At 41.1% G+C, this 15215-nt stretch overlaps 1 protein-coding gene across 2 annotated transcripts in view; it reads left to right on the top strand.

Annotated features, from left to right (window-relative positions):
* Nucleotides 1-15215, top strand: part of rsf1a (remodeling and spacing factor 1a) — a 99095-nt gene that overhangs the window by 28010 nt on the left and 55870 nt on the right. For both annotated transcript variants that reach the window (XM_080197705.1, XM_080197706.1), the window contains exons 2-3: nt 6032-6123; nt 10896-10988. In XM_080197705.1, the coding sequence (XP_080053831.1) occupies nt 6032-6123; nt 10896-10988 (185 nt within the window). The remainder of the gene's footprint in view (nt 1-6031; nt 6124-10895; nt 10989-15215) is intronic.

Here is a 15215-nt window from a genome sequence, read left to right as displayed (position 1 = left end):
AGACCCATCCAGTTCACTGATGTCCTTTAGGGAAGGAAATCTGCCATCCTTACTCGGTCTGGCCTACATGTGACTCTAGAGCCACAGCAATGTGGTTGATTCTTAACTGCCCTCTGAACAAGAGCAACTAGGGATGGGCAATGAATGCTAGCGTTGCCAGTGACATCCACACTCCATGGAAGAATAAGGACAAAAAAGCTCAGTAGTTCTTGCAGAGAAGGCAGCGTGGAGATGACTGGCCGAATGTTGTCCTCCCGTGTCCTGACCAGCCTTCCACATTTGACCCTTTGTAAAGTTGAGATCATCGTAAACTCTACCCTATTTGCACAAGGTGTCATTTACCCATCAACCCTGTGCTTGCTGACTTACATTGGTTCCCTGTTTAACAACACCTTGATTTGTTATATTTCTTTTGTTTTCAGATCCCTTTATGGATCTGTCTCTTTAATCTCCTTCAGTCCGACATAATTACTATTGAAGGCAGCCATCTGTTTGTACGACGATAGTTTTTGCCCTGGTGGTCAATTCTGAGTTAAACATCGCTTGGTGTTGTTCAGGAGCCCCACAGCGGCTTGGATGAGACGCTATATTTGCTGCAGAGGAAGGCTGAGAAAGTGCACAATTCACTGGCCTCCATTTTCTCAGTTCACTTCTCAACCAGCCGAGCTTTTCATTTCTGCTTGGTTCTTTCAGTGCCCTTCCAGTCAGCCTCCAAAAGTCATGGCCATCAACAACTATCTCCCAGTTGTTAGTATCAATGTCTGGCATCATATCTTACTTGCAGGTGTCCTTGTAGCAGAGATATATGTCCAGGAGGTGGCCAGTTCACTGTACAGGCAACCATAAATCATTTGAACGTGACCTAGCAAATGTAACATCATTGGTTCAGCAATGGGTGTATACTGCTGGAATTAACATGCTCCAGGTCTTTGATTTGGAGACTTTATCCTGCCAAGAGATGTTATGGGCGTGTCTGAGACAGTGAAGGTTCAATCTTTTCAACTACTTAGCATTTGTTGTCCAGATTTCACCTCTGTTGAGTGCACTGAGGATGTTGGCTTGGTAGATACACAGTTTGATGCTTTCAGTCAGCTTGCTACTGTTTTTCACACATCTTATTCAGCTTGGACATAATGGCCACAACTTTTGTGATGTGTGTGTTGATTTCAGCATCAAGTGACAGACTGCTGGTTATTGAGAACCTAGATATGCAAAGCTATCAGTAACCTCTAGCGTCAGATTGTCAGTGCTGATAAATGGCGCTATGTCAATATCCTGGGTTATGACATTTGTTTTCCTGATGTTGATGGTCAAACTCTTTACAGACATGAGAGAGTCTGGTCATTTGCCGCTGAAGTGTTTCTAGGTGTGGAATGTATCGTATCCAACCCTCTTGGATTTGATCAGCGGACTTGATCTCTGCTGAGCAAGGCTGAATAACAAAGGTATTTGTGCTACTCCATTCTGAATGGTTGTGCCTCCCCGGTTTCCACCTTTGATGGTCAGGCCTTCAGCTGTCCGAGCGTAAAACTCTAGAATTCTTTTCCTAAACCCCTCTGTTTCTCTACCGTTTTCTTTTTAAAATTTGTTTCTGACCAAATGTTTGGCCATCTGCACTAATATCACGTTGTATGGGTCAGTGTCAGATTTTGCTTTATAACCACGCTTGGGATTTTTTATTATATTATATAAATGCAAATTATTGTCTCTATTCAACCTTAAACTAAAATATAATATTGCTTCACCTCGTCTGGATGTGTAAAATTGAAGTTCTCGGGGTTTGAGTAAGCACTTTTCTGACTCTAAGCTGAATCCACTTTTCAAGCCATGTAATGCGTATCCCAAGAGAGTTGGTTTTTAAGAGAGAGAACTGTGAGTAAGGGTAGCGATAGCAAGAATTTTTGCATGCATTTTTGTTCTGGCATTTTGCCTCATCAATTGGGTTTTGATTATCTATTTCTTCTGATATCAGTGAAACACTTGTAACTGAGAGGCAATAGGTGGTCAGTCTGCTCTCAAACTTTGACCAAAATATTAGTAAAGCAAGGGCTGTGCCACCTGAGGATCTACAGAACCAAGCAAGTATGATGGCAGTGTTTTTTCTGATTCATTCTTGGGATGTGGACATCACTGGCTATTTACTGCACATCCTTGATTGTCCTTGAGCAGCGGTTAGGAGCTACCTACAATTGTGTGGCTTAGCTTTGCTATTGCAAAGGACATGTATGGGTCAACCACATTGGTGCGGGTCTGGAGTCACATGTAAGTCAGATTTGAGGTAAGGACAGCAGAATTCCTTCCCTGCCAGATACAGGTGTTCATGATAATCTGGCAGTTTCACGACCATTACTAATGAGATCAGCATTTTATTCCAGGTTTATCAGTTGATTCAGTTTGAATTCTCCTAGCTGCTGTCATGGGATTTTGAAGTCAGATCTTAGGATTATTAGTCCAGTTACATAACAGCTATGCCACCGTTCCCATAGACTAGCCAAGCTTAATCTTGATACTTACCTCCAGATAGGTACAAGAAAACTACTGGCAAGTGACCCTTTAATTGTTCCGGCGCCCTTGTTTCTCTTTCAAATCTCACCTTTAAATTTATACCTGGCTAACTTGTATTGTCTCTCCAAACAAAATATATCACCTGACACTTTCTTCTGTGTTGAATTCTATCTGCCGTAAGTTTGACCGTTCTATTTACATCTGTAGTATATTTAAAATATATCCTGCTTTGTCAAAGCAGCAGGAAATATATAGGAGGCTGGTTTGCATGATGGATTGGGCTATATTCATGATCTTTGTATTTTCTTGTGGCCTTGGGCAGAGCAGGAGCCATACTAAGCTGTGATACAATCAGAAAGAATGCTTTCTATGGTGCATCTGTAAAAATTGGTGAGAGTCATGGCTGACATGTCAAATTTCCTTAGTCTTCTAAGAAAGTAGAGGCATTGGTGGGCTTTCTTAACTATAGTGTCGGCATGATGGGGACCAGGACAGGTTGTGGAGGATCTCGACACCTAAAAACTTGAAGCTCTTGACCATTTCTATTTCGTCCCTTTTTGATGTAGACGTGCATGTTCTTTGCACTTCCTGAAGTTGATGACAATCTCTTTTGTTTTGTTGACATTGAGGGAGAGATTACTGCCATTGCACCAGTTCACTAGATTCTCTATCTTGTCATTGTTTGACATCTGTTTGAGATATTCCTGTTAATTTTGCTTATAAACCTTTTTATCCATTATAAGTTCCAATGGTCTGCTCTTATGATAGGTTTTGTTTTTGTAAGCTTGTAACATAATTATGCAACATAGAGTCATAGGGTTTACAGCATGAAGACAGGTCCTTCGGCCCAACTTGTCCATGCCGCCCTTTTTTTTAAACTCCTAAGTTAGTCCCAATTGCCCAAATGTGGCCCATATCCCACTATACCCGTCTAACCCATGTAACTATCTAAATGCTTTTTCAAAGAAAAATTGTACCTGTCTCTACTACTACTTCTGGCAGCTTGTTCCAGACGCTCACCACCCTCTGTGCGGGGAAAAAATTGCCCCTCTGGACACTTTTGTATCTCTTCCCTCTCCCCTCTCACCTTAAACCTATGCCCTCTAGTTTTAGACTCCTCTACCTTTGGGAAAAGATATTGACCATTTAGCTGATCTGTGCCCCTCATTATTTTATAGACCTCCATAAGATCACCCCTCAGCTTTCTACACTCTAGAGAAAAAGGTCCCAGTTTATCCAACCCCTCCTTATAACTCAATCCATCAAGTCCTGGTAGCATCCTGGTAAATCTTTTCTGCACTCTTTCTAGTTTAATAATATCCTTTCTATAATAGAATTGCACACAGTATTCCAAGTGTGGCCATACCAATGTCTTGTATAACTTCAACATGACGTTCCTACTCCTGTATTCAATGTTCTGACCAATGAAACTAAGCAAGCCAAATGCCTTCTCCACCACTCTAACCACCTGTGACTCCACTTTCAAGGAGCTATGAACATGTACCCCTAGATCTCTTTGTTCTGTGACTCTCCCCAACACTCTACCATGAACTGAGTAAGTCCTGCCTTGGTTCAATCTACCAAAATGCATCACCTCGCATTTGTCTAAATTAAACTCCATCTGCCATTCGTCAGCCCACTGGCCCAATTGATTAAGCTCCCGTTGCAATTGGAGATGACTTTCTTGACTGCCCACTGTACCACCAATCTTGGTGTCATCTTCACCATCTGATGTCAACTTGGACACCAGATGGTGAAATATGCAGCCTTTGAATTTTCCTGGAGACTGTTGTTAAGAATCTCCGTCTATCATCTTATTCTCCAGCCTGCAGCAAAGCAGCCATTTGGGCAGCTCACTTTTATAAAGGTTTGTTGAGGGTTTCAAGTTTTTTCTTTGTGTATACGACCGTTTTTAAACATTAACTCCAAATAAAACAGTTGTCCTTATTTAGAATTTTCTGTTCTGTTGGCAGCGGCCACTTTGCTCTCCTTTCCCAATGGCCTTCATATCAAGATTTTATTTTAATCTTCATTGGTGGATATGTAATTTTTCTGCTGTTGGGCTGCTCCTCTTTAGTTTCCCAGTTTAAAGTATTTTATCTGAAGATGTTTTGTTGGCACTCTGCTTCTGAGGGATCCTGCCATGACTTTGGGATCCAATTCCTGCCTCTAACCCCAGGACATTTGTATCACATGGAAGGATAAGCAGATGCAAGACCCTTGTTCAGGGGAGAGGAGTGATTGTGGGAATTGATCATGGTCCAAGCTTACCTCTAACTCTTGTTCATACGCACCTGGGCTAACCTACAGCTGCTACACGTGAATTTATGAAAAATATAATCCTGCTCCCCAAATAATTTATTCATTTGGCTAGTAAGCATGGGGCCATTGATTTATTAATTCACTGCTCCCTGCTTCTAATTTTATGTTGCTTTCTGCTACTGTTATCAATTTAACTCAGTGGTTTCCACTTCTGCTACCTGCTGCTTTTTGAATTTATTCATTGAGTGGTGATTTCTTCTCAAAGTATTATTTGACTGATGGTCACTGGTAAGTCTTCACTGTAGAGAGATACTTGTGTTATTCAGTTTGTATTGGTTTGTCTGAGTTCCTGCTGTGATTATATGGTATCAAACAAACCTATTATGTACCTTGTTATTCCTCTTTATTTTCTTCCTCCTGCAGTGCTAACTTCAGTTATCTGTTTAAGGGTCTGGTGTCATCACGTTGTATTAGAACTTCCAGACTACATTTCTTCGGTCTAGGAATGCAACAGCATGGGAGGCTGAACCTGTGATCTATTGAAAGTCTTGATTCTGCCCTCATTTACTGTCTTTTTCTCATTATAAATTGTCCATGATTACATAGGTAGTGTATATTATATCGAGCTGTAATTGTACAATCCTGCCAGTAGAAAAGCTACAGTGCCATCACTGGCGGGAGGGTGTAATTAACAATGTGACAAGTATTCTCAAATTTCCTTAGACAAACTTATGTGAATGTATACTTGTAATATGAAGGTATGACTTCTCAGTGGGATTGTGTTCCATCTGCACACACTAGTTCAATTATCCCAAGTTATCCAACCCTACTTGTATATTTACTTGTTTCACAAATAGGCTTACATTAACACTGCAAGGAAGCTATTGTGAAAATTTCCTAGTCACCACACTCTGATGCCCGTTCTGGACACAGAATTTATCATGGCCAATTCACCTAACCAGCACGTCTTTCAGACTATGGGAGGGAACTGGAGGAAACCCACGCAAACATGGAGAATATGCACACAGTGACCTAAGGCAGGAATTGAGCCTGCATCCCTGGTGCTGTGAGGTAGGAGTGCTAACCACTGTGCCACTCTTAACATATTCCTGCCCCTAATGCCCTTCTTCACATGAAGCTTACACTCCTTCATGACTCTTCATGTACAACATGTCAGGAGGCTGATCGGAAGCAAAAGATCGGAGGCTTGATTTCTGTAGGGCACAACTAAATTCCTAACCCACTGCCTCCTCTTTTCTTACAGTTCCCCAGCCATTGGTGGACCTTCACCTGAAGCTGATGAGGAAGATTGGAAAGTCTGTGAGCTTTGATCGATGGGAAAAGTACCTCCTCAGGGTAAGCAACCACACATTGTCCTTGCTACGTGATTGAAGAATTGTCATATCATTCAGAGTTGGTCACACAAGTGTGTGCTGTGGCTCATTGTCAAGTCAGAATTAAGGCTTTGATAAAATTTAATGTTGGGTCTAGCATGGATAATGAGACAATATAAGCAAAAACTTGGCTGCTGGAGATCTGAAATAAAAGTGTTGGGAAAAACTCAGCAGCTCTGGCATCATCTGTGGGAAAAGAAACAGGGTTAATGTTTCAAGTCCAGTGTGATTCTTTGTAAGTCAAGATTTAGTAATCATAGATGCCTACAATAGAGAAAGAGGCCATTCTGTCCATTGAACTTACACCGCTACCCAAACCCTATTCCTGTAATCCCACTAATCTCCCTGACATTAAAACTCAATTTAGCGTGGCCAGTCCACCCAGTCTGCACATCTTTGGTAGGAAACCAGAGTACCCAGAGGAAAAACACACAGACATGGGGAGAACGTGCAGACTCCACACAGTCACCTAAAGCCGGAATTGAGCTAGGGTCCCTGGTGCCATGAGGCAGCAGCTCTAACCACTGTGGCACTGTGCCGTCCCCTCTAAACTCTGAGCAGAGAGTTCAAGTGTCTGCTGTTTAAGGCTTATATACTCTAAAAAGACATGTTTTAACAACTACCTCTCTGGATCATGGGACATTGAGTGGATAGGCAGATGCTGCTCCCCTGGTCATACAATTGTTATTGGATTGTGCGCAAAAGTGACACAATTTGTTTTTCCTTGGAATAACCTCTAGTCATTGAGTCCTATCATTTTGCATTGAAGTTCAAAACCTGCTGCTTGGATAGTCACTGGCATAAATCCACATCCCATTATTTCTGTAGTTCTGCATCTTTGTTTCAAGATTGGCCGTTTTACATTCCTGTGTTAGCTAGAAATAGAAGATAAAACCAAAATATTCAAAATATATAACCATAGAATTTGGAATTTGTGTGCAGTACAGATATGCATATGTTCGTGTGTCTGCTGTGATAGTGGAAACATTAGGTTATTGGAAAGGCACATGAGCACTCCAGAATTGTAGGGAGGGGATAGCTTAATCTTGGGATTGGACACAGCTCGGCACGACATCGAGGGCCGAAGGGCCTGTACTGTGCTGTAATGTTCTATGTTTCTACTATAAATTTAACTAGGCTTGTTTCATGCAGTCCATTTCCCCATATCCTTTTAGACTCACTCGGGTACTTATCCAATTCCTGTTTCTGATTAGCCCACGTGCTAATAACCATTTGAGGTAAAGCATTTCTTGTCCTGTTGTCCTTGTGTGGAAACAATTCGACTTCTTCATTTTTCGAATGATATGTTTAGTCCGTCCTTCCTTCCTTTACCAGCAATGGCCTTTCTATGCTGTTATAACTCTGACTCCTTACTTTCACTGATGGTGAACCAGTAATGATTTTTTTTTGTATTAATTTTGGTATCACTCTAATTTGGATTTTCCAATTTGCCACCAGGTTTTCCAATGCAAAGTAACCTCTGATTTCTTCATTACTATCATTTCTTATTCCTGGTAGAGTTCTGCTGAATCTTGCTGTACTCTTCTGCTGACTTTAGTCCTCCTTATAAGGGGATGCCCAGAACTGTAGTTTACAACTTTCCACAACACTTGCTACAGAGGTGTTGTTTTTAAAGGGGGATATTGGAGAATTATTTGTCTAAATATACTTAACATTACATGTTATTAAAGTTGGTATAGTTAAATCATAATGACAAAAGCTAGTTCAAATAATATACCCATATTGACCTTTTCTTGTACCTTTCTTGTACTGTACTTGATTTACCCCCTGATTTTTGTTTTAGAAGTGTTCCATAGTTGCCTGCTTGCAGGGTGCATATGTTTACTTCACACTTGCCTCCTTCCTCCTCTCTTGCACTTATCTCCTGCTGGGCTGTAGTTTCACAGGCTTAATGACTGTGTGCCACATCTTACTGTTGAGGCAGCTGGTCTGATGCTTTCTGTCTGTTTAACTGTAAAAATAGCATTTGAACGAGATGTGATAGATCGTAATGTGGAGCACCCCGTCGATACGCAAGGAACCTTCCCTTAACAAGAGTTGGTGGAAAAAGGCAAAGTGGAAGACTCACTTCTCCCTTGAAGGATGGAAATGTCATCATTGGAATGATGCACATGAGTCTTTTACATCACAGATACGCGTAGAAGAGTGCTTGGGGTTTCTGTTGTCTCATGGGTCAAATCATATACATCCATTGTCACTGTTAAAATGGTTTGCTTTGATTATAGTGAAGTTGTCACTTAGCATAATCCAAAATCACAGCTAAATATGCTTGCATAACAGTCACTGACTTTCAGAAAACTAACACAATGTATGAGAAGTATTTTGGGATACAATAAGCTGCTGCACAATCATCTTAATTGTGTAAATATGATAACTCGAGATTAAAAACAATCAAGCTGAAACATTAGCACACAGAGTTCCGGAGATACGTGTTAGCTTTGTCTATCGCCGATGAGGGAAAAGTAAGTTTTTGATGAGCATCTTTTCCCTTTCGTGTTTTGTTTCATAAAATGCATAGAATGTTCCAGGCCTGGTTATTTGTTGCTTGCAGCAGTTGAGGAGGGAAGAACAACATTGCTTACCCAGCAATAGATTGGCTTGGTCAGAAAGGTGAAGTGATGAACGAGGGCTGTAAATATCTGTTGGGCAGGGTACCATTCAAGTGTACTACAGTGATGTTTTTTTTAAGTTTCCTTTCCTCTCCTCATGAGAGAGGACAGATACCTCTTCCAAATAGCCAGTATTCTTGTCTGGGGCAATATGCTGACAGTGTGTAGACTACAGGATGCTTGACAGTCAAATCGTGATGATCAATCGTGTTTAATCGAATGGTGCGGGTGAAGGAACTGAATGGTCTCCTCCTGTTCCAATTATGTCCATGACCGATGGACATGTATTTTCCAGTAGAATTTACTGGATTATAATTGGGGTACAAAAATTCCAAATATTACCTGCCACCCCCTTGCTATGACCCTGGCTGAGAACTTGACACCAATAAGGGATGGATACTGTCTGGCTCCCATGACTTGGCATGGCATCTTTTTAAAATAATTCATGGGATATGGGCACCACTGGAAGAGTCAGCAGTCAATGCCCATTCAAAATTGCCGTTGAGAAGGTGGTGTTATACTATCTTTTTGACCCAGTGTAGTCTTTCTGTTGACGATGCTCTTATAATGCTATTGGGGAGAGGTTTCCTCTGGAAATCAAGAGTATTCTATCACACCCCTGATGCTTTGGGTGGTGTGGAGTGAAGTTACTCTTGCAGAATTCTCTACCTATAACCTTCACTTATAGCCACAGCATTATTTGCCAGTCTAGTTATGCTTCCGGTTTAAGAATAAGAGGAAGACTGTGATAATGTCATTGGGCGAGTAATCCACAGGCTAAGGCTAGTGTCCTATGTACATAGTTTCAAATCACCCCATGACAGCCAGTAGAATGTAAAATCAATTAATAAAATCTGCAATATAAAGCTAGTTTCAGTAATAGTGACCGTGAGACTATCATTAATTGTTGCAAAATCCTATCTGGTTTATTAATGTCCTTTAGGGAAGGAAATCTACCATCTTTACCTGGTGGCCAACATCTGACTCCAAACCAACAGCAAGGTAGTTAACTCTTAACTTGCCCTCTGAAGTGACCTAGCAAGCTGCTCAGTTCAAAGAAGATTAGGATTGGACAGCAGATGTTGGCCTTGCCAGCGATGTCCACATCCCATGAAAGAGAAAAACAATTATTCACGCACAAGCCAGATAAGAGTGAATTTGTTTGTCTCAGACTAAATGGTAGTTTAGGACTGAGTTGAGGCAAAATTACTTCATTTATTATTCAACCTCAATGAGATGGCAGTGTTCAATTGAACAGTTTCAAGACTGAGGGTGGCACGATGCACAGTGATTAACACTGTTGCCTTACAGCGCCAGGGACTTGGGTTCAGTTCCTGGCTTGGTTATTCCCTGTACGGAGTTTGCACGTTGTCCCCTCGTCTGCGTGGGTTTCCTCCAGGTGCTCCGGTTTCTTCCTGCAGTCCAAAGATGTGCGAGTTAGGTGGATTGGCCATGATAAATTGCCCATTAGTGTCAGGGGGATTAGCAGGGTAAATACATGGGGTATGGGGATAGGGCCTGTGGGGGATCATTGTCAATGCAGGTACAATGGGCCAAATGGCCTCCTTCTGTACTGTAGGGATTCTATAAGATTTTCTTCAGGTACTGAGGAAATTCGAGAGATTGTAGGATAGAGAGGGGAGTTGTAGTGTAAATGGAAGTTTAGCTATTGTTTTATTGAATGGTGGAGTAGACTTGAGAAGCTTGTGGGATTCCACTCCTATTTCTTATCTTGTAATTGCTCAGGTAAGGTGTGCATCGGTTTTGTGCTCAGTCTTTCCCAAAATGCATATTTCAGCATTCGGCCTCTCAGTTACACTTGGGTTCTCATACGGCCTAAATCTCAGATGTCATCAGTTTGGTGGGAACGTATGTGATACCTCTTACCCTCTCCCATGTGAGGGGACAGGTTGGAAATTGATCCCATTACCTGGGTCATATATCTTGGTTCCACTCTGCCTTTACCAACAAAGTCACCATTGGGGAACTTTTAAGGACAAACTTTGAATTTTTCTGCATTCTTTCCTGTTTTGCTTTAAAAGATTAGTAAGTTCATGATTTAAATGTGTACAGATTGTAAAATGATTTTTTTCATTTGGAACAGATTTGCTTGGAATACAACAATACTTGGGCCTGGGAGATGGAAAAAATTGGATACACCGAGATGGATGCAGAATGCAAACTTGGCCTCTTAAAGGTAACTTCTGAAGACCAAACATTTATCCTACAGACAGTGTGTGCATATGCACTCTGGTAATAACGCAAGATACAGTGCAGTGAAAGTGAATCACCTGAAGTTAGCATTGAGCCTTTGGGTCTGGAAAAATACCCCTTTAAATCCTTGATTCCAAATTATCTTGCGTTGCAACACCTTCATATCTCTCATTCTTGCCATCTTTGAAGCAAAGCTCTTGCTTGCTGAATTATATATTATTATATATCATTACTCCTATTTGAATGAACAAAGTGTATCTTTCGGTTATTCCCCACTGGCTAACATCGTAGCTAAATTTGATCTTGTTCTTGCTAAATACCACATGTATATGAATAATATTGGGGAGACAGTGGTGATGTCACTGGCCTAGTAGCATAGAATAGAATTTCTACAATACAGAAGGAGACCGTTTGGCTCATCGTCTGCACTGACAATAATCCCACCCAGGCCTATCTGCCAAACCGCATGTATTTACCAAGCTAATCCCCTTGACACTAAGGGGCAAGTTTTTTTTTCAGTATGGCCAATCCACCTAATGCGCACATCTTTGGACAGTGGGAGGAAAGCAGAGCACCTGGAGGAAACCCACACAGACACAGGGAGAACATACAAACTCCACATAGATGGTCAGCCAAGGACGGAATTGAACCCAGGGCCCTGGTATTGTGAGGCAACAGTGATAACCACTGTGCCACCCAGAAATCCAGAGGCTCAGGCTAATACTTAGGCGACCAAAATAGAAAATGCTGGAAAATCTGTGGGTCTGGCAGCATCTGTAAGGAGAGAAAAGAGCTGATGTTTCAAGTCCAGACGACCTTTTGTCAAAGCTAAAAGGCATAGAAAGTGGAAGATATTTATACTGTAGGGGAGGGATTGAAAATAAGTCATAGCCACAGAAACCAGGGGAAAAGACTGCTAATGGCTGTCCTCAGAGAGAATAAAGGGTGTGAATGGCCAAACGGTAGAGAAGCTAAAATGAAGAGGTTGGGGGAGGGGAGGAAAATGGATGGGACAGAGGTAAGATTTAAAAAAGGGGGAGAAAAAGTAAGGGAAGGGGGTTCCTTACAAGTCAGAAATTATCAGGGGGTCCTCTTTTCTGTTCCCCTTCCCTTACCTTTTCTCCACCTTTGCTTCTCTTTTAAATCTTACCTCTGTCCCACCCATTTTCCTCCTCTTACCCAACGTTTTCATTTTAGCATCTCTGCTGTTTGGCCATTCACACCCTATAATCTCTCTGTGGACAGCTATTAGCAGTCTTTTCCCCTGGTTTCTGTGGTTATGGGTCATCTTTCATTCCCTTATCCTGAAATGTAAATATCTTCCACTTTCTATGCCTTTTAGTTTTGCCAAAGAGCTGTCTGGACTCAAAACGTCAGCTCTTCCCTTATAGATGCTGCCAGACCTGCTGAGATTTTCCAACATTTCCTCTTTTGGTTTCAGTTTCCAGCATCCTCAGTAATTTGCTTTTAATACTCGGGACAAGAGTTTAAGTCCCTCCACAGCAGCTGGTGGAATTTAAATTTAATTAATAAAATTTGAAGTTGAAAAGCTAATCTCAGTAATAGTGACCCTGAAACTATTGTTGTTTGCCTCAAAAACCCATCTGGTTCACTAATGCCCCTCAGGGAAGGGAATCTCTGATCTGGTCTACATGTGACTCCAGACCCACAACAATGTGGTTGATTCCTAATGGGCCTCTGCGATGGTGTGGCTCAGGCAATTGGGAATGGATGAGGCTTACTGGCTTCACATCCTGTGAAAAAATAAGTAAAAAGCAAAGTTCACTGGACAGAAATCAAAGTGGAACGTCGGATGATTGCATTTTCTTCCTATCCACCGCTCTTGCGATCCTTGTAATTCAGCACAGACTGCCAATCGGAAATATGGCCTGTTGACCTTGTTAGGTTTATTATCGTACCATTGGAGGAAGTCATCCTTAAATGTTCAGCAATGGCCAGAATAAATGAGCATTAAATAGGCAAAAATAATGCACTCAACTAACCACCCGTAATAATCATAATCTTCTGAGTATCTGTAGGAAGGTACTGCTTTATAGTTTCTGATTTGGTTTTCTCCTTGTTCAGTTTAAATTGCTGTAATGTGAACAGTGCTCAAAATGTTAAGGTTTGAGATTAGAATGGGTGCATCAATGCATTACTGCGTCAATTTTTGCCTGTTCTATTTGTTCTGCTAATCGCCAAGCAGAGATGACAATTGTGGGGAATTTATTGTTTATTAATTAATAGTTAATTTATTGTTTATTAATGGTTATTAATAATGTTTATTTATGTTAATATTGCAGTCATAAATAGCCATCTCAAGAATAGATTTCTAATTTTGCTATTGATGTGAAAGAAAGATTGCATTTATGTAGAGTTTTTCATGACCATAGGACATTGGCTCTTTACAGCCAATTAAGGACTTTTTTTTAATAAAAACATATCCTTTGTAGCCACTTGCTCCTTTCCTAAAGACAGAGGCTCTCTATTATTTACTTTTGTCTGGCTGCCAGAAAATGTGGTAAGCCTAAAAACTTGGAACAATTCGGAATCCAGCAAAGGGTGACCAAGAAACTGTTCAAGGGAAAAGAGAATATGAATGCACTCTAGTGAGTAGCTTAAAGGTACAGTATGAAAGCTTTTTAGTTATGTGAAAAGGAAGAGATTAGCAAGGACAAATGTGGGTACATTATAGGTGGAGACAGGATAATTTATGGTGGAAAATAGGGCAATAGAGAAACTAAAGGATTGCAATGTGTCTGTCTTCATGGAAGAAGATACAGAACATCACCCAGAAACATTAGGAAACCAAGGGACTAGTGAAAATGAGGAATTGAAAGAAATTAGTATTAATAAAAGTAGTACTTGAAAACTTAACCTGATTAAAGGTTGATAAATCCCCTGGACCAGATGAGCGGCATCAGAGTTTTGAAGGAGATAGCTACAGAGATAGCAGGAATATTGGTGGTTATCTTTCAAATTCTATAGATTCTGGAGAAGTTACTGGAGATGGGAAAGTAGTAGATGGAACCCCACTGTTTAAAAGGGAAGGAGGGAAAACTGAGATCTACTGAGCCTATGGGGTTTGTCAGTAGCAGGGAAAGTGTTCGAATCTGTTGTAAAAGATGTGAAACTGGTCACTTGGAAAATAATAGTATGAAAATAATGATATTGTTGGGTAGAGCCAACATGGATTTATGAAAGGGAAATCATGTTTGGCAAACCTGTTTGGGAGATTTTTTGAGGATGTTACTTGTAGCATGGATAAAGTACAACCAGTGGATGTGGTGCATTTGGATTTTTAGAAGACTTTCAGCAAGGTGCCACGCAGGCGATTAATGAACAGAATTAGAGTACATTGGATTGGGGTAATATTTTGCAGTGGATTGAGAATTGGAATTCTCAGGTTGGCTGTGACTAGTGGGACACTCTAAGAATCAATGATAGGGAACAACTGTTCAGAATATATACCAGTGATTTGGGTATGGGGCTCAATTGTGATATTGTCAAGTTTGCTGATGAAATGAGTAGGTGGGAGTGAGAGTTGTGAGGAGATTTCAGGGGAATTTGGATGTTGAGTGAATGGGTTAGAACATGGCAGGTGGAATATGAGGTGATTAAGTATGAAGTTATCCACTTTGGTTAAAAAAACAGAAAGGCAGAGTATTTCTTAAATGATGAAAGGTTGGAAAGTGTTGGTGTTCACAGAAATGTCGGTGTCCTTGTTCATGAGTCACCAAAGGTTAATAGACATCTTCAACCTCTTTACATCAATCTGTGGTCTCTATCTACTTCAAGAAGATGACCATCATCCCAGTGCCAAAGAAAACCCGGACAGTGTGCTGCAATGATATTGTCCAGTAGCTCTGACATCTGTCATTCTGAAGAGCTTCGAAGGGTTACTCGTGACGCAAATCAATTCTGGCCTCCCAGATTGCCTGGATTCATGACAGTTCACTTACTGCTGCAACAGGTCCACAGTAGATGTGATATGCCTGGCCCTGCACTCGACCCTGGAACACCTACATAACAAAGCCACCAATCACAGTCTTCATCACCATTATTCCTATGAAACTCACCTCCAAACTCCATGGGCTGGGGTTCGGCTGCTTCCCCTGAACTGGACCCTGAGCTTCCTAACCCGCAGACTGCAATCAGTAAGAATAAGCAATAACATTTCCAGGATCATCCTCAACACCAGTATCCCATA

The sequence above is a fragment of the Carcharhinus amblyrhynchos genome, chromosome 10 (assembly GCF_965287045.1).
Source record: "Carcharhinus amblyrhynchos chromosome 10, sCarAmb.v2.hapA, whole genome shotgun sequence".
NCBI lineage: Eukaryota > Metazoa > Chordata > Chondrichthyes > Carcharhiniformes > Carcharhinidae > Carcharhinus > Carcharhinus amblyrhynchos.
Note: the sequence above shows the minus strand (reverse complement) of the source record. Positions and strands in the feature narration are given on the sequence as shown.